Source organism: Pieris napi, chromosome 8 (genome assembly GCF_905475465.1).
Source record: "Pieris napi chromosome 8, ilPieNapi1.2, whole genome shotgun sequence".
Lineage (NCBI taxonomy): Eukaryota > Metazoa > Arthropoda > Insecta > Lepidoptera > Pieridae > Pieris > Pieris napi.
Window position 1 is genome coordinate 1,706,396 of NC_062241.1, and position 21,377 is coordinate 1,727,772.

Here is a 21,377-nt window from a genome sequence, read left to right on the forward strand (position 1 = left end):
TTTATTCAGTGATAATTCTCTAATTTCGCATGGGAGTTTGTTTAAACAAATACAATTTCCATATAAGGAGTGTTTTATCTTCTGGAGCCTGGTTGGTCGTACGTATTATACACATACACACGTACACATTAGTTGTTTTGAGTGCAAGTCACCATCTATATTTTTTTGTACATACAACAAGGATCGGAAGAACTTATAATAATATAATCGTTGATATAATTGCGCGTTTCCAATAATAAATAGCCGTTTGATATGAATCAAATATCAGCGATATAAACTTACAACAAACAATATTCAAACCCCTTTTAAAGGTAAAAACGTTATTTCATATCGCTCATTCGAATCGCCAACACCACCTGTCGTCAACAAAAAAAGCGAGTCACCGCGTGCATTATACTCATAAAACAAACACGACTGAATGTCTGGCCGCAGACTTATTTTATTAATTCTTTTTCTATATAGGCCTATATATTAGCCTGACACATGCGTTTGGGTCAAATACCATTCTCCAGAATGTTATACGAGCAACAGTTTCGCAAAAAGATTTTAACTGATCACTAGAGCATTAAGTTTCATCGTAATTTTTTTATAGGATAGTGGGGCAAACGATCCTACGGGACGCCCAAATTGGGGCGTCGCAGCTCAGGGAAACCCATTTTAGTAGGTAGCCAGGTTTTGAGAGAGTATGCTCCTTTTAAAAACAATTGTAGATTGTATATCACTGGGAAGTCGATTCCACAGTTCGCAAAATATAACACTTTTATTATAAATAAGATTTTTCGAACAACTTCTGTAATTTTTATCAGCTTCTGTTTTAGTAGATACAAAGTTCCATCGTCATTTATATATCTACAAAAAACATATAATTCTACACATAATATGTACGTGACATATCAAATTTAATTAAATTTAAACCTAGATTAATTTTGATACCTCATTTTAATTATTAACTATAAACTAAAACTTACCAGATTTAGTGACAGGTGTTTTGAGATCGTTGTTTGCCAACTGAGGGTTTTCTTGCACCTAAAAATAGTATGTTATTTAAAAACACTTAATGAATCGTCGTGATAAATGCAATATTTTGACTCTTAAAGCCAATTTTGTTGTCTCCGTATATGCTATATTAAGATATATTTACGAAATAATCACACTTATAGGGCGAACAAACGTTGTAGGTATAAATTCCCGGGTAGGCGATAAAAATTGTAGATTATTGATAACGCTCATCTATTAAATTAGAAACTGAATTTTTTTCCAGTAAAGTGACGATATGTAACGCCGTATAGATTTCAGTAATCAATTAATATATTATATTTTTATCCATATTCAAATTCGTTCCTGTTCAAAAATATAAAACCATTACCATAATTAAATGTAAAACAAATAAACGTTATTTAGAATAATGTAACTTTTACATATTCAAGTTAAAAACTTACTGATAAAAAACGGTTTACCTTATTCGTGTACGGGTTGAAAATAAATTTATTCTCGGCCTCTTTCCTGGGTGTGGCTGCTATCACCGAGAGGGGGGTGGGTAGGGACTTCATCTCCTACGAGTATACGATTTAATATTAATATTAGACACGTAGTTACTGTAATCCATCCATACTAATATTACAATGATTTGAAAAAGAACTATAGAATTATTATTATCTTTTATTATAAGATACAAATTCTTTCACCATTAAAGCGCTTAGTTAGATATACAATAGGTATATTTCCAAAATAAAAGTCAAGCCGTGAGAATCCAGAACAGGCTGTTAGAATTTAAGATTGATACAGCCACGACACTTAGAACCTTCTAAATAAAACTAAAATTATTAATTAACTTTTAACGAAGTTTTTTTTTTCATTTACCTTTAAAATACTTTCTATAGGCGGTTGACTGCTGCTGTCGATGGTATTCTGCAAACACATAAAGTTAATTAATCGTGCTGTCAAATATATTTCAACAGTATATAAATAACGTACGTACAAAGTATATAGCGATTCATACTTTACTTGATATTGTAAACTATATATTTCGTTGAACACGCTCTCAACTACAGGTACGATACCAATAATATTGGTCCATTTCGAAAGAAACTTCGGAGCTATGCTAAAGAATGTATGATATGAATTATCAAAATCAACTGGTGTAATTATCATCGCATTGAGTCAGTCGACGAGTCCCTTATCTTTTGTCTTTCAATATAATTAAAATTTTAATGAGCGTAATGTTTATATTTATTCTATTGTTTATTTTTCCAAATACCTAACAAATCCACTCTTTAATTTCTAGCATAATATTACTCAATTTCGGCCGAGTTATTACAGTGGATGTGTAGGCGGTGACATTTCGACATCAGCATCTTACATCTTACGTGTTTACCCCCAACTTAGTGAATACCCTTATTTATTTTAACTTTGCAGAAACGATAATTAAATAAACTAGTTGACGTGTATATATTACATAATTTCACTGGAAAACGAACGGGACCTTCCGATGAGATGTTTTAAACAAGTGTTCACCAGTCTGTTACGCCATATGCGAATTTAAAAAAGGAATTGCATATACCCGACGAAATAGCCAGTAGCAGAAAGATAACTCAAGTTCAAATAGAAAGTTAATCAACAAGTCGACCAACTAATTGAGCCAACTAATCTGTTAATATACTCCAAAACCTAATAGTGTTTGCACACGCCCTATATACCCTAAGTTGAAGTTGTCTCAGTAATAACGCAAACAATATCAGCCGGTAACAGGCAACGTGCCAGCAACTAGTTTATCATCTATGCCTTTTGAATTTGTATAAAAGTATTCCGGCTTTGCATTGACACCACAGATTCAAGCGTGGTTGACCTACTTTGTATCACATGTATTTTGAATTAAAATTTAAATGCTTTTGAAGTATATTTGTGGTATTGAGCAAAATATGGTATGTACTGTTAACCACCGTGGAGATATAGGACTGGTTTCTTTAGCAAAAGGAGAGGCTCTATATTGTTTCTCAGTTCTGGGGAAGAGAAAAAATTGGACAGGTCAAACGATTTCGTCACTCAATGTACGTATCCATCTGTCTCGTTTCAAAGAACTTACGTGAATTTAAAAATGATATTTATTTAACAGAACTTACTTTCCAACTTTACTTGGTTTGTTTATATTAAAATATTTACACCCCGGATTAGATATAAGTTTTAAATTATTCATTTTTTACTTCAGCAAAAGCTCCTATACGCTGCAACTGTAACCGCAAATATGCATCAAACTAACCTTCAAGTCCATACATATTTTAAAACATTTAGCCGTCAGCTACTCTCACGTTAGCGTATGATTTAAACGTACAGATTCATAGTTTGCCTGCATACTTTATATGATAGATAAAAAATCTGGCAGCAGCAGATCAGTGTTGGCCTAGTGGCATCAGCGTGTGACTCTCATCCCTGAGGTCGCAGGTACGATCCCCGGCTGTGCACCAATGGACTTTCGTACTATGTGCGCATTTAACATACGCGGGAACGGTGAAGGAAAAACATCGTAAGGAAACCGGCTTGGCTTAGACCCAAAAAGTCGACGGCGTGTGTCAGGCACAGAAGGCAGGATAATTTTTTGTCTATTAGATTGACAAATGACGATCGAGGTTTTGGCGCCATTGATTTGTTTATTGTAGATAAAAAAATCTAACACACCTGAGCTGTAAAACCGTTAGGTATCCGTAGAGGAGGCGGTCGGTGCGCCGTCGACCCCGTAGAGCTGAGGCCTTCGCTCTGGATAAAGAAAAAATCAACTTAAAATACAGAGACAAAACAAAATTGGTTTACATAAATGTAGTTAATTATTGATTTAAGCAAATGATTCTATATAACATCAATGTAACTTGTAAGATAAAGCAATGGCGCTTTCTGCGTGTTGTTTCCACGAGAATATAAGTGCGTGCTATTCACCATTCCTCCTGCTAATAGAGGACAAATCTTTGTTTTTTATTTATTTTATTACTTAAGATGTCATGGTGAAATGGTTGCAGCTCCTTACAAACGTTGTGTAAAACAAAAGTACTGTGCCGGAGAGTTTATTGCCAGATCTTCTCTTACGTTCTACGCCCTTGATTTGAGAACTGGCAGTAAATGTAAAATTAGAAGCATTTAATGTATATTTCTTATTATTATCGACGTTAGACTTTCTTAACGACTAACTAAGACTCTGATAGTTGTTAATGTATAGCTCTTTTTAAATACGAGCATAAATGACGCTCAAAAACGGCAGTCATTGCAGCCCATGGAAACCCATATTCGTGTGTCCGTTGCCGGCCGTTAAGGGAGAAGTATGCTCTTTTATTGGAGGTCCTATCTCCCAGAGACGAACCCCAACGGTAAACACGCGATGTGATTCGTCATATTACGTCCGTTTGACCAACATTCATTTTACACTGCCAACCCCTACTAAGTTTCGAACTTATTTTGATAGTTGTTTGTCGGCATTCGGACCGGGTTATATGCCGCCTGCGTTACCCAGTTAGCTATAGACACGAATATGATATATTTTAGATATATATTCCACAATGATTTATGTTTTAATGTTTCCATATACATAACTCTACATACATATTCATAGTTAAAAATTCACCACAGAAGCTCATAAAGCGCGAAGCTAATAACGTTCGCAAACGTTCCTTCGAAACTTTCCCAAGTTTGGCCAGGAGTTAATTTATTCGCCTCGCCGCGTTGCATGCAAAAAGCGACTTTACTTGCAAGGTACAGGGATGCGCTTAATCACTAGTTAATTAGCTAATAATAACCGAGACATAAACTTTGTTAATTTAAGCGAATTTTAAACAATGGTAGCAATCTTTAAGCACCACAAGAAATGTGGTATACCCTTGGCGCCTTGGCGTAGAACACAAGCAATATTTACAGTACATTCTGTCTTTCGTAGCAAAAATGTTACTTAACTCAGTATATTTTAAAATGTATGTTTAATTAAGTATAAATATAAGTAAGCTATATAATATATTATGATTATAAATTATATGTTAATATTTTAACAATAGCAGTGTTGACCTAGAGGTTTCAGCGTGCGTCTCTCATCGCTAAGGTCATAGCTTCGAACCCCAGGTGTGCACACGCTCGTACGGTAAGAAAACATCGTAAGTAAACAGGCATGCCTTAGCCTTAGCCACAGATGGCTTATCACCTCTTTACCTATTAAAAAAAATGATCAAGAAACATACAGAAATCTGAGGGCGAGAGAAAGAGTTGTAGTTCTAGTTAACAGTTAGATATGATCAAACGTCAAAACTAAGTTGATTTTTTGGGACGTTAGTAAAACATTTTGTATTGTTTGAAACATACCTTATTGTAGGGATAGGGTCGATGGTGGATCCGTCCGTTTTGTGGCGCGTGCGCAGGCTTTTTGAACTCACTTTCTCGCCTTGATGGATGACCTGAAACAACATCAAAAACTTTAGTATTTCTAGTCTATTTACCAAAAAAACTAAACGGGACTGCTTTAATTTGTACTAAAATTTATAACTGCTACATAGCACAACCCTCCATAGTATATCGCATCGTACACAGTCAAATGCTCTCGTCTGCAAAACTATACACTATCATAAGAGAGGCACTGGATAGAAACCGATGGGAACACGTAGTCCGCTCCAGAAGCTTCCTTGTTGACGCTAAGACATAATTGAAGAGAGAGAGACATCAATACCACTTTATGTGGGCAATGGATCAATTTAGGCTAAGCCATTCCAACATTTTATTTGGGTATATTTCTCTAATCCGTGATCCACATGTTATTTTCAAAAAAATACAAAAATAACAATTGTACAAACGCGGTCATTTGAATTCGTGCGGATTAACTCTGATCGAGTTTTTAATCGCATTGCTTTGTGTGCCGTGAGATGAGTAAAAAACCCGAAATTGTGCCAGGTTTTCACGTTTCATATACGGCAATTTGGCTTCAAACAAAATTATTTTCAAAATATCAATCGTAATAAACATAAGAGACGTTTTCTTACTTAAGCTTTCTAAATAAAAATTTCTTTATTAAAACCAGCCTCGAATAAAGCTTCTTTTTAAGCGACGTTTACAATTAAGATCGCAAATTATACTCAACTTATTACCTATATGTGTGTCCATATATAATACTAATCAATTTCATTTGAAACAGATTAATATTATTTAGCACATTTAAAGTCGGTAATATTTTTTAAACATCCACATTCCATCCCCTACCAATGTATCAAAATCAAGTTGGCCAAACGGCGTTCTGTCACAAATATAAAAAAGACAGCAGACAGAACAAAGGCCATTCTTAAAAATTATAACTCGCGTGCCAGTCTTGATACACCCATTCAATACACGCCGTTAAAGCTAGTCATCAAGTATTCCGCGAAATAAATGACGCGTCAATTGAAACTGATCACGTATATTCTTTACGATAATATGGATGCCTTCAATAAAGCGAGGGAGGCACTCCCCCTTGGGGTTGGCTGAGTCAACCGAATCATTTTATAGATATTCTTGGTGCGAAAGTACTTTTAAATTACAGGCCACCTCTTTGAAACTAGAGTATATTAGAGTATTGTAGTATGAGCGCTATATTAGTGAGCCAATGTAGTAAAATAAATCAGTGGCGCTACAACCTCTTTAGATCTTGGCCTCAGATTTCTGAATCTGTTTCATGATTATTTTTAAATCTAATAGACAAGTAGGTGATCAGCCTCCAGTGCCTGACACACGCCGTCGACTTTTTGGGTTTAAGACATGTCGGTTTAAGAAAGTCCATTGGTGCACAGCCGGGGGTGGAACCGGGCCTCAGGTGTGAGAGTCGTACGCTGATGCCACTAGGCCAAAACTGCTCCTGTAGAGCCAATGTAGTAGTTAAATAAATTTGATGGCATTTTTTCGCTATCAGGGGAAAAGGCAACATACTTTCAATTGCCTCCGCAGACTACGCTAAAAGATATGAGAAACATCAAGAGAGAAAAAGATTATGAAATCTCTTTAAAACTACGCTATAAGACACAAACAAAATTACGCACCAGCAGAAACTATTTCAAATAATTCTTTCCTTTTGTAAATATTATGTATTTGGCTGATCTTTAGTATAATTGTTTACATAATTTATATTAGCTGTAGGAGTACGAAATAAATAAATAAATATGTATTTAGTATGTTATTCAGTCACAGAAATAAACTATTAAAACCTTATCTTGGCTACTTCAAGTCAACGGCGAATAAAACTATTTTCGCTGTTTGCACTTCCCAGCGGGTTCACATAAAGTCGGTAAGCACAAACAATTCCATGTCAAGAGAACACATAAAAGTCATATAAAACTTAAAACTCTTGATAATAATCAACTTTATGCTCCCACATAGTATCAGGTAACAAGTTCTTTTATTACCTTACAACGTTCGAATACAGTAGATTCAACGTCATTTAGATTATGCGAACATAGCAACAACTATAGTTTTTATTATTTTTAGTGGCTTGAGCCCCTCTCAACCCTAAGGTCGTGCGTTCGAATCACAATTGTACAATTAACTTTTTATGTATATTCTTCTTTAAATTTATCTTCCCTGAATATTTTATCGTCGCATTAACCTATGCAGTTCATGTTATGACAAATCTATTAATTAATAGTGGAACTGGCAATATCAAATGTCCTTCTCAATTATGCATATTCCAATACATACTGTATTTTTGAATCTCTATAATTTAAGTCAGTTTGCAAGTGTTACTTAGAGGATGAAATAAACCAATTGTTCAATCATATAACGATTTCTTTAATCTTTAAATATATATTTTTTATAGAACAGGGGGCAAAACGGGCAGGAGGGTCACCTGATGTTTAGTGATACCGTCGCCAGTGTCCACTCTCAATGCCAGAGGGCTCGCGAGTGCGTTGCCAGCCTTTAAAGAATTGCCACTTTAAGTCGAATTGGGCCGGAAATACTTCAGAGGACAGTCCACAGTGGTGGTGCACGGCAAAAAAATGCCTTAAAATACGCTCAGTTGTGGAACCACAAATATAGTAGCATCAGTCGAATTGTTTGTAAATAACCACACCCAGATTATTACATTAATAAAAACCACTAAAAGAAAGCATTTCTTCACCAAACACAAAACATTTCTCACCCAGATCCCCACATAAGTCCGCAACTAGTATTAATTACTGAGCAAAGTTGCTGTTTTCGTTTTAATCTGTTTAGCTGAGTTTAAAATCGTTTGCAAATGCACTCAAGTCCAGCGTTGGTTGTTGGTTAATTTTAAACGTGGGTTTCGCTGTTTTAGCGCCGTTTTATTAGCCTGATTAAAAGCACTATACAATGTTTATTCAAAAGAATTGTTTGCATTTTAGTTCCGGATCGAGTCGAAAAAGCTTTTTCAATAAAGAGTTAATCAAAGCCTGTTGCGATTCAGTACTCCCGTTGCATTTCGTTAAACGCATTAAATGTAAACTTTGTATGTAAAGATAACTACTACATTTTGCGAAATACGTTAAAGGATATTTTTAATATTTTCTCGTTAACTCTTGTTAAATAATAATAATTATTTCTTTATTTCAGGGTACTGTCTAAATCTGTTAAAACGAAGGGACTATTCATATTTGGTCGTAAAAACCGATAGTCGTAACAGCCGATGACGTTGTTATTAAGTACCTAATACCTTTGATTTTGGTCAATATAATCGGGTATGTTGTTCTAAACGATGTCGTCGTAAATGGTTTTGACTGTATATCCTGTATATGTTGTTTTAGTTAGAGTTAGTATCAATTCGGTCTTGGTTGCTATGTTAGTATTCGTTAGTAAACATAAAACAATGACTCCTGCGGTATGGACAGCATACCAACATTTCAAGATATGTGTGTTCTTTGTAATCAATACATCCAGGATACCATTGGTACTATGCATAATACGATGCATCAAGGATGCCATCATTTCCCAAATTATTGCTTGAAACCGTCAATTCGGATCTCGGCAAACATACCGAAGCACTAAAGGTATACACTAATTGTATCTGAGTACGATATATGCATAAACTCTGTACTCCGTAAATTAAAAAAGCTTTTGAGGTTCAATTCAAATTCATAGGAAATAAGCTCTGTACAAGATCTGACTATAATTTAATCAGGGCTCATAATGACAAGGGTTATCTCTTCTTCTACTTTTAGGATTAAAACAGAAGAAATAACACTCTTTTACCCTGTTAAAAATTCACCATGTACCTATTGCTCAATTTTCCGAGCATCACAAGAGTGTGACTTCAAAAGATACACTACACACGCCAAGGTCCCTGGAGATAGCTCCTCGCAAAGTCTTAATAAATTTCATATACCTACTATCGGATCGTATCTCTCGTGAAAGTTTATGTCATGTCGCATTTACATGAGAGCCCGATATACTAGTAATTCTGCGCACCAACGAAGTATCGAACATGTATTGTTAAATGGATTTATTGTTAAATAATTTATATAATTGTATTTATGTAAAGAGAACATCATCTTTTTTAAGTCAATTTCTGGACGTACGCCTCTCCATCTTTCTCCAGTACTGGACTCTGTGCATTCACTGGGAGCCAACCTCCGTGACCATGTCGTCAGTCTACCTAGTCGGTGGGCGGCTTTTGTTCTGCCGTGGTCTTCATTCAAGGAGCCTGCAGGTCCACCGGTTCTTGTCCATGCGCGTTAGAACCGACAGACCCACCGTATGACCCGAAAAGAGTACATTTAACACTTATTTATAAACGCACTTAGTTAAAACTTTTTTTATAGTAATAACTAGTGTTAGGGTTAAAAAATCCAAAATTGAATGAATCCAGAATGTTTAAGGAAACAATCGACAAATATTTTACACTAAATGCCTAATTCACTAATTCTCAATCAAAGCAATTATCCTCTAGATATATATTTCTAGCAAATTTATTAAACCGTTTGCTTCAAAACTATTACAAAATTCTATTAAGTAATATCAAAGACATTTAAGACAGCGTAAGCACGAAGCGACAAATAAATCCCCACAGGGGCCGCAAGTGTAACGACATGTCGAGAAGTATTTAAGCACAATTACCGCAAAGTGAATTGAAAGCAAGAACACTCGAACATCGTAAATATCCGCCAGGTGGAAGCACTCACGTGATTGCCCCGCAACTCCCAAGGCAACAATACACTATTTTCTTTTCATAGTGTAATCTCGTATTGTCTGTCCGCGGATCGCCTTTTGCTATCTATATCTGACAAGTCCATATTTTGAATTTCGAACATCGTAGAAATTAAAAATAATTCAATGTACTGGCTGTCTTTAGACTTAGATAAAGCGTTTGATTTATAGTGTTTCCTGATTTTCTCTAAAAAGCTAATTTCCAAAATGAAATTGTTTTGCAACTTGCGCGCAGATACGGATTCTAAATATACGTTACGAATCCTATATTTATAATTCACACAAACAACAAAAATGAGAAAAATAATTGTATTGCATTTCTTTTACGTTTATTTGGATGTAGACGCGTCGAAACAATAAAAACCTGGCCAATGACACGCGTTCAGCTGGGGACGTTGACACGTGCGCGCGCGCACAGAATGCACTGTGTTTTTGCGTTAATTATTGGAAAACCCACCGCACCGATAAAAGATTCATAAAATTTAATGTTTCCTGACCTTTTTTGAATAAAGAACTATTATAAATAGTATTAGCTTTGTGGTTTAAACGAATGACTCGCACGCCAGAAGTCGTGCATTCAATTCCGGGAATTAATTACAAATAGATTTTTCTGTCTATAAACCTAATCATCTTTCCGTACGGTGAAGGCAAACATGACGATGAAAACATCTTAGACCCAAAAATCAACGACATCTCACAGAAGGCGAAGATACGCTACTAATAATCAAAGATTCTTTTTCAATCTAAGAATAATACAGGATTTTAAGTCCACTACATTTTAAAAAAGTAGTCGTAACTTCTAACACATTTTTAAAACGACTCGAAACAAACCAATTTCAAATTTATAAAATGTAACGAACCTAATAGAACCAAATATATATACAGCACTTTGTACAAATATTTTGATGGCAATCATTCGCCTGAAACTGCAATTAACTCCGCGGTCAATGCATTTCATTTTAATTCGAATAATTTTTAATCTAAAACAAAGAGCCAATAATTACTAAATGAAATTATTTGTTAAGAGTAAATAACATCTCATTAGTGAAATTATTTTTTATTCGAAAGTATTTACACCTGCTTTCGTATTAATATGAAATATGTTTTGTCCATTCGAAATACACATATTAATGAAATGTGAAACGAATTCTTCATATTAAAATCATCTTATACGATCAATAAAAAATAATTAAATCATTGGTCCTACAACCTATTTAGGTCTGAGCCTCAGATTTCTGTATCTGTTTCACGATAATTTGTCAATCTAATAGGCTATTAGATGATCAGCCTTCTGTGCCTGACACACGCCGTCGACTTTTAGTGTTTAAGACAAGCCGGTTTCTTTACGATGTTTTCCTGCACCGTTCGAGCAATGTTAAATGCGCACATAGAAAGAAAGTCCATTGGTGCACGGCCGCGGATCGAACCTACGACCTCAAGGATGGGAGTCGCACGCTGAAGCCGCTAGGCCAACACTGCTCTAAGTTGAACAATTCATCACAATTTCATTACATAATTACTTATCACATAATTTGATTGACCAAAATTATATACCTGGTATAAACAAAATATACAGATAAGAATACAGGTCAAAATCAACACCTGCATCGCGAAGGTCGTTAAAAGGGGGTCATTGTGATCGAGTAAACACTGCATTTTCCTCTTCCATAAGGAACTTAACGGTTAAACACTTGCCACGCCCCTGTATTGTTTATTAAAGGTAAAATGTTTATGTACGCAACCTTGATAATGCCTAGACTATCAATAATCTGAAGGGTTATTTAGAAGTACTACATGGATGCGGAATGTTATACAGCAGATGAGTTGCTGAAGCTCTCACGTAAACACGTGGTTTGCTAGACTGACGGCTAAGTAATGGAATGCCACCAGATGAGAGGTAAATGTATGTTAATATTCATTCTTCATCTTCAGTTCTGTACTATAAGACAAAATCATTGAAGCATTTGATGGACAACGAAGAAATTTTTTCGTATATGAGCAAGAACGGCCACGCGTAACATCGCATAAAAATGTGTAAACAAAATCCGTTCAAGCTATGTCTGTCCAAATACACAAACGTTTGTAAATATATTTAAAGAAAATGACAAAACATTCCTGTTAGTTAAGCGAATATCAAAAGTCAATATCAAGCAAAGTCTATTTTGCAAAAATACAATAAATAAAACTTGTGGGATGCAATAAAAATATTATGAATATCTTATTATCACAATACACGCAAATATGAACCATAAATTCTAAAACAGCCTTTCTCGTCAATAGTTAAATAGAACATTTAAATTTCGAACGCAATGAACATTTATATATAAATTAAATCACATCGCTATTACGGTGTAAAGAAATAAATTAGACTTTCTATCAACAAAACATTGGACTAGTTGAAATTCAAAATAATTAATTAAAAAACACAAAATTAAATACTGTAATACGTAGAAAAATAAAAATATTTAATTTTCAAACACATTTAAGTTTTCTTGTATACCTAAACACCGTCTAAAACTTTTCCATTAGAAAATGCAGTCAGACTGCGGCGTCGGTATTCTATATGCAGACAATCGTCTGTGTAAATACGATAAATAACCCTAGTACACTCCCGACTTGCAAACCGCACTCCTGGCCAGACTTGTTTATTATAACTCGTTAAAACTGAAACTCAAAACGGCCATTTAATATTCAAAAAAAATAAACTATTTATAATTAAAGCTGAATTGAATATGGTATTCAAAAGAGCTGATGAGCAGGCTTACTAATAATTATTATTCAAAAATCCATTAGTTCAGTATTCTTAGCGCTGGTAAAATTACAGTGTTACTATATCTTACTAAGCTCCCTAAATAACACAAGCTACACAAACATATAAAACTTAATTACTGAGGTATTCATTACAGTTTCTTCCACTTAGCGACTGTGAGTAGTGTTATTGGACACTTTCTTCTGTTAAATAGCCTTTTTAGTAACTAAGGTTAGTTTTAAATTACTAACTTATAAGTCTTAGGTTTGGCTAAATACTGTTAATGATACCTTTGTGCAGAGACAATTTATTTAAAAAAAAAAGGTTATATAAAATATTCACAGAACCACCCCTAGCCAAGTCATATTACAGTTATAAGTATATTTTTGCCTCGATGATACGAAAAGGCTGTTACACGTCCAACTTAGAATACAATGGAACAACAGCAAACACATAAATAACTTTGCGTTTTGCGTATCGACATTGCTAGTTGAGATTTATAGCTGTAACCCACACGACTAATGTACTATGATGATTTCACACCGAATTATTCTCGAACACTTAGCAATTATTTGTTGATGTGTCGTAAGATTAGCGTCAATAAATAAGACTCTAGAGTCTAGACAATGCTATGTGTACATTTAGATTGAATTGAGTGAATTAAAAAACGCCCTCTGGTCTCAATTTTATTTTTAATTTTATTAATTTTTTATTCAAGTCTTTGAATTAAAAAATAAAAATAAATCAGTGGCGAAACAACCTTTTTAGGTCTGGGCCTCAGATTTCTGTATCTTTCATGATTATTTGTCAATCTATTAGACAAATGATCAGCCTCTTGTGCCTGACACACGCCGTCGACTTTTTTGGTCTAAGGCAAACCGGTTTCCTTCACCGTCCGAGCGAATATTAAATTGCGCACATAAAGAAAGTCCATTGATGTACAGCCGGGGATCGAACCTACTACCTTAGGGATGAGTCGCACGTCGACCACTAGGCCAGCACTGCATAGTCTTTGAATATGAAGATTTATATGAAAATCAGTGTGTATATAGTGTCCATAAGTGCCAGTAATAGCTGGTATATGTACATAACATATTCACAAGTTTATCTCTCCATTAGTTTAACAACAACGGCATATATTATGTGAAGCAAAGTGGTCATTTCGCGTTCAACTAATAAGCAAGGAAAGCATGCAAAGGTAAGGGGAATATATCTTCGTACACAAGATTTGTATGCTAAGAAACGTAGTGTTTATTTAGTACCCAATTGTTTAAATTTAATAAAGCCAGTTGACAGAATCATTACGACCGGCGCCTTCCGCACAATTCGTTAAGTCGTTTTAATGAATTTCCTGTACACGTTTCATTGTGCGTGCTAATTGTCACTATATTAAAGTATATATAAGAAGATAGATTTAGTTTTCTTTTAACAAACAATTAAAAAATTTAAAGCTTTAATCAAATCAATAATATAAACATATACATTTGGTATATGATTTTATATAGTAACGCTAAGGTTTTATATACTTGTAATAGTTACGAGTCGAATATCAACATTTTAAAACAAAGTATTTAAACAATTATCATAAGGTTAGCTACCAATAAGGCTTTTAGTGGTTAACATATTTTACTTATAAACAATATGTAGATGATGCTGAATTATTCTAAGCACGCGCAAGAGCTGTTTGAATTACCACAAGTATTGTTTGCTTGAATTAAAATATTGTTCTATGGGTACAAAAGTACCTATGTATAATTTTGTAAAGACAGAATTATACATTTAACTTTACAAACCTATCGACCGATTAGACATAAGGCGTACAGTAATTCGATTCTCGGCGAAACAATACTTATTAGGTTTCTTACAATTTTCTTATATACCACAAACCTTTGCAAATGAAACGGAGAGTTTCTTGCCAGTTATTTTTGCCCGATCTACGCCTTTAATTTAGGAACTCGTGTAAATTTAGACTTTCCCATTTTTTATGACGTTCGTAAGGGTAAGGACATTTACTTATATAACTTCGCTTTCCTTAGGTAGACTATTCATTTCACAACTGAGCGTTTCGAAGGCAGTTTTTTTCGCGGTCAACCTCTATTTTTAACCAAGCTCATGGTGTGGTGTGTGAACCACTATGTGGAACCAGCTGCCCACTGAAGTATTTCCGAACCAATTCGACTTAGGGTCCTTCAAGAAAAGAGCGTAACCATTCTCAAAAAGCTAGTACCGGATTTGCGAACCTTTTGGCAATGTGAGTGTCCGTTTGCCTCCTTTTACATTAAAAAAAAAACCTAATGCGATGTTCACAGATGTGTCTTATTAATTGTATGAGTTTTATTCTGAAACATAAGGTATAAAAAGGTAAAAAAACATAAGGTACTTGTAGAAACAAGTTATTTAAAGTGCAGACTTGTAATATTGTCTGTGGTTTTGAGGTAGATATGATTTAATCTTAGTCAACTACAAACTTTTTTTATTACTATCAAGTAGCGCCTTCTATTAGAAAACATTCAAAAATAGCGTACAAATCCCATACTAGTGAAGGGCACGAGTATACTAGATTTAACAACTATTTGCTGTATGGTATACTTAGTATTATACGTGGTGGTACCACTCAAAATAGTATACATTAAAATAATTTAATATAAAGTTAAATCAATATAATTTCATTACATCCGATAGAGATTAGTGAAGAGTCAATAATTTTCAGAAGTGGCATAAAACCCCATCTAATTCTGGCAGCGTTTAGTAATTATTTTAAGTGAATTAAAAACTTTTTTAATCTTCTAATCTCAATCAAGCACTTATACTTTACCAAATGAATAACTAAAATACTTTATAATCAAGCGTTCTATCAAATCACATGCGTATAATACCTGTGATTTCTGTACGCGATGGATATCTGTATACCTGTGATGCAATACTAAGTATTTCCCAGCCTAGTCCATAAATATTAAATTCGTGCGAATCACAGCTGAGCCGCTGAGTTATTAAAATAATCCCGCGTTTTATTCTCCCGTTTTCTTTAACTATGAATCATTTTATGATTATGCGCAATAAATTATTTTATGAACGAAAATATAAAAACAATCTACATTATGGGAAAGCGTTTTCATGGTTAATTTGTTTTCATTGTTTTGAACATGCTCCGTAATCATACGTAAAACTAAGTATGCAAAATACGGATAGACTAATTTATTCTAAATAAGTCGCTCCAACAAGCCCACAAAAAAAAAAACTGAACTAATGTGTAATCATTGTGTAATATTCATTCTAAATAAATATGTACCTATGTCAATTAGCAATATTAAATTATTTCTAAGGAAATTGTGAGCAATGTAGACAAATTGTGAGCTGTTCAAAAACAAAGTCAAACTTTTGCTTAAAGTGGCTTGATCAAAGTACTAAGAAATAAGTACTCAAAGTTCCTCAAAGTTCTTACTTTCAATGTGACTGTTTAAAATAAATAAAATTATTTTAACAAGCTTTGAACTCCTGCGGCAACAATCACTTAAAAACCTAATTTGTATGTAAAAGATTATATTGATTATTAAATACCTCTTTTTTCCTTCATTAAGACAATTTAAAAAAATGACATATATTCAATAGGAAAAAGCCTGGCATTGTATATAAACACGCGTAAACAAATATCACACGACATTGTTTACCTCGTCTGCACTTCGACCTTGCTTGTAGTTTACGATAATTGTAATCGCCAGGTACAACACGTGTCTGCAGACGCGATTATAATATTAAAACCATTTCGCATTAAGTAAAAAATTGCTTGGCAAAAAGATTGTTCCAACATTGGCGGCCATGGCTATTATATAGATATTCACGCGCCATCTAGCGGCACCATTCGTCAATCATTATCATAAGATTCAGATCTTGGGTTCTTACTGAGCCATTCTTGATCCTTTAAAATCAATAGAATATCTTCTCCGACTTCTCCGTTGATTTAAAAAACTAACTAACAATAGATTACAGAGATCTCGGAGTAAATAAACTTTTTATCCAACTTCCATGACAACTAGTAGTTTATAATACTTGATTTAATCAACACGTGGATTGTGTTACCAATTAATCGTGCTTTCGTTAATTAAAATTTAATACTACTTTATACAATGAGATTTGACTCATTAACAGCCATCGAAATTAACATAAAAGGATTACACGATACAACTGATTTAAAATAAATTATTAGTTATACAAATAATTATTTACAAACATTTTTAATTGGCTACGTGGTTTGAGCATCAAATCTATTATTAAATTTATTTTTTCAGGTATAATTCTACTATCGTAACATAAATTTAAACACATATTAGAAAATACATTTTGTACGCCACCCTAATCCTTAATAAACAAAGTAACAGCATGTTAATTGAACGGAACACTTCATAAAATAAAGTATAAAAGTGTAAAACCTATTAAAACATAAATTGCTGTAAGTAAACGTTCAAAAGTTACAAGTTTACAACCAGCTCATAAATGTCTAAGAGTGAAAATCGGAAACCTTCCAAATACAAATAATAAGAGCTGAACGAATCACTGCTACGGGTGAGGCGTTAGCGATTTTACTTAAACAAAATCGTTTAAAATTTACGCTCGTACGCTAATACATATTCTGTAACTGGAGTAATATAGCCTCCATACTACCAAACCAAACAAAAAGAGAAACATACTTAATACCTATTTAGTATTTAAAGAATTTATAAACTCTTTATAACGTCATTCGTTATAACGATAAACTCTCTGTAACTTAAATATGAGAAAATTTGGTTTTTTCTAGTCCCTCCCTATACTCTCTATAACGAAACAAAATGTTCGTTCCTGTTAAAATTCGTTATAAAGAGTTTACACTGTATTTATAATACATTGTTACAAGAAAAATAACACAATATTTAATGTGACAAGCTAACATAACACACACGAAGAGATAACAAAAAAGATATATAAAATGGAAATCAGAAATTTGATTTTGCAAAGACAATCTAAAAATTCGCAAGGCAACGTGTAGTGAAATAGTATTTTTCGTATTCGTAAACTGACAATGCTAAAACGTTATATAATAATGGAACAAAGGACAATTGCACTTGGCATTCAGTGCACAGACACACACGACCTCGAGTCGGGTGAACGAGTGCATACGTATGGTTACGTGTTTTTAACAAAGTAACACATACTTGAATTGACATTGAACGTAACATTTAACTTGTTGCACTGAATCCAAATGAACGGAAATTAAATGCCACAAGTATTTTCGAACCAATTCGACTCAAGAAAAGAGCGTACCAGTTCTTAAAATGCCGGCAACGCTTGCGAGTCTTCTGGCAATGTGTGTCCATGGGCACTTAATATCAGATGAGCCTCCTGCCCGTGAACTAATATTTATAGGAACACTTATTGCCTTATTTTGATGTGTTTCCGCCATCTCTCCCGCTAATAACGTGTCTATATTCTTAAAATTAATCCCCACGAGTCCCGGTGAGCGCAATATAAGAGCGAATAAAACAACTAGCCACTGAAACGCTTCGAAACTTCACTTTTGTTCTATCCCCCTCCCCCCAAACCGCCGCCTCTCCACCCCTCGCCTTATTGCACTTCAGTTTTGCCTACACGTCCAAATGAGGAAAATTTTTCGGCGCTTTAATCGCTTTCTGTTTTAATTATATTATGTTGAAACTGATATCCCGTATGAGCTGAGATAATTGCGTCAGTTTTGAAACGTGGACAGCTTTTTTGTGGTTTAATTTTATCAGACTTTCATTAGGATTTCGCTATATGATTGTTTTACGTTGGAAAAGTTAGACGAAATTTAATGAAAAATTTTCAATACAATATTGTAAGAAATTTTCGCCTAGTGGCTTCAGCGTGCGACTCTCATCGCTGAGGTCGTAGGTACGATCCACGGCTGTGCACCAATGGAATTTCGTTTTATGTACCCATTTTCGCTCGAACGGCGAAGGCATCGTAAAGAAACCGGCTTGCCTTACACCCTAAGAGTTGACGGCGTGTGTCAGGCACAGAAGGCTGATCAAGTAGGTGATGAAACAGATACAGAAATCTGAGGCCCAGACTATATTTAAATTATGTTGATTCATAAGATAAATTTCAGTGAGGACTGAGAATTGTGATGAACATTTTTATCGCTTTATTATACTTAACCGTCGCCTTAAAAACCTGCAAATTTGTACTGTATTGTGTACGTGTATATCTGTCTCCCTTTACGAAGGACTCCAACAATTGTTGTCGTTCGTTAAAGCAACAAAGACCTAAGCGCTTTAAAAGGCTCTCGACAGTACTCTAGACAGCGGTTGACAGATTGCTTTTAGAATAACGACATAAACAGTGCAAAAGACATTATCGTCCAACAAAAAGCATGCATCGTTCAATCTGCGAGGCAATCAAATGACAAGTCAATTTCCAGCGCAGCGGACGCGAGACGAGAGTGGAATCGAGTGATTTGTTCAACGCAGTCTGCAACTATATTTAGTGAACAATATTCTCTTTGCTTTTATGGCGATAGTTTAGTATGGGGTGCGATCGAGAATAAATTCTGTTCTTTTTTCAAAATTTCTCACTGACAAGTAGTGAGGCATTTTGTATGTTCATGTTTTTAGAAGAAGGTCTAGTTATTATTATTATTAAGTTTTGTTAGTTCTAGTATTTGTAAGGCCCCTTTTAGGGTAAAAGCCTCCTTCATATTTTTTCAATTCTTTTTGTTTGAGCAACATTCATCCAGTTTTTCCCCGCTTGTTCTATTACGTTTCCACATTTTCTTTTAGAAGAAAGTCTAGTAGACATCAAAATTATTCGCACAATAGCTGAAATGTCACTATGTAAGGAATTTCGAATATTCTTAATCAGATTATAATAAAAAAAACCTGGCCTTGCAATATCTTACATGAAGGTTCAATAATCTGTCATAGCAGTAACATTAAATCACTTCATTTGCGAGAGTATAACGCGTAATGACTGTGGCAGTGGCCAGTCTTTAGCGGAATTAGCTCGGAGAACTGTGCTTGTACTTATTTTGACCATAGACTATAGAATTTACAGAGACAACTCAATCGTTTGTACAACTATAATGTTAGTCTACTTTTAATACGTAAAGACTTACGATATTTTTAAATATAGAACAGGGATACGGGAATGATGTTCACCTGATTGTAAGTGATACACTCCAATACCAGAGAGCACGCGAGTGAAAACTTAACAATCGATTTTATTTGATTGTTTAAAGCGCCTGACAACTAAACAATTAAAAATATTCCAATTAAATCTTTAGGTGGTTCTTCTCCGATTCAATCCTGACCTGTTCATGCAATACTTACACACAATTCTATAAAGATTATTTTATGAGTAAATAGGAATGTCTGATTTCTCTCTGGTTAAAGAGAACAGTTATTACTACGGCATATGTACTGGTTTATGTTTCATTTGCATTGTTTTTCTAAGTGCAATTAATAATTAAAAAATCAATGAATTCTCTCAGTATTACGTATTTACGCTGGTTATATTATAAACCTGCCAATTTGTTCGCGGCCACATTGGATTTTTATAGAGAACTTTATTCTGCTAATCAAACCCCTTCATTGGATACCATATTGAGGAAGTACTGATAAAATTTGTTATCCGCTATTTGAAGCGGCGGCCATCATGGATTTACAATGATATCTAAATTGAAATTATCATCAGAACTAAAGGTGTGTTCCAAATTTAAATCCGTCAATAATAAGGGGTCAAACAATTACTAGATTTTACCCAAACAGGGCAAGCAAAATAAAACCGTTTAATAAATTGCGACGTATATTTATTTTAACACAATTGCCTACACTTGTGTCTTATACAACCATTAGCGTTTAAAATAACCACGAGCAAATGATTTCTTAAAATAGCGGAACGATTTTATAAATAGGTTTTTTGTTGTTGTATAAAATAAATATATAATAGCCTGCGACATAATTGTTAGGCTTTGCAAAAGTCTTATAATTTCTATGAATAAAAAGAATGTAATCTCTGTTCTAATAAACACAAAATGTAGACAAGTTCAGACTTCAGTTATCTTCGCGAACAAGACTTGACACCTATGACCTGCCAATAGCAAGTTACACCAAGGAGGAAACCGGCTTGCCTTAGACCCAAAACATCGGCGTGTGCCAGGCACGGGAGGCTGATCACCTACTTGCCTATTAGATTAACAAATGATCATGAAACATATACAGAAACGTGAGGCCCAGACCTAAAAAGGTTGTAGCGCCACTGGATTTTTATTGTTTTATTTAAAAAAAGCTGTCAATCACAATTACGTCCTCACTAACTTACTTAAGTAAGCCTTAATGACTGATTCCGAGTACAGACATCAAATTCTAATCGGATTTTAGTACTTATTTCACCATACACCGCTGAATAAATTAACATAGAAATTGAACGTATGAATTTACCCTTTAGTAATTGTTTTTCGTTAACAAAGGCCTAT

The 21,377-nt window shown here is 34.3% G+C and overlaps 1 protein-coding gene across 7 annotated transcripts in view; it reads right to left on the bottom strand.

Annotated features, from left to right (window-relative positions):
* The window catches only part of LOC125051513 (AF4/FMR2 family member 1), a 201,447-nt gene that overhangs the window by 35,085 nt on the left and 144,985 nt on the right, over nt 1–21,377 (bottom strand). For all 7 annotated transcript variants that reach the window (XM_047651867.1, XM_047651864.1, XM_047651863.1 and 4 more), the window contains exons 5-9: nt 5,332–5,423; nt 3,673–3,750; nt 1,861–1,908; nt 1,458–1,553; nt 969–1,026 (exon numbers count right to left, since the gene is read on the bottom strand). In XM_047651867.1, coding sequence (XP_047507823.1) covers nt 969–1,026; nt 1,458–1,553; nt 1,861–1,908; nt 3,673–3,750; nt 5,332–5,423 — 372 coding nt within the window. The remainder of the gene's footprint in view (nt 1–968; nt 1,027–1,457; nt 1,554–1,860; nt 1,909–3,672; nt 3,751–5,331; nt 5,424–21,377) is intronic.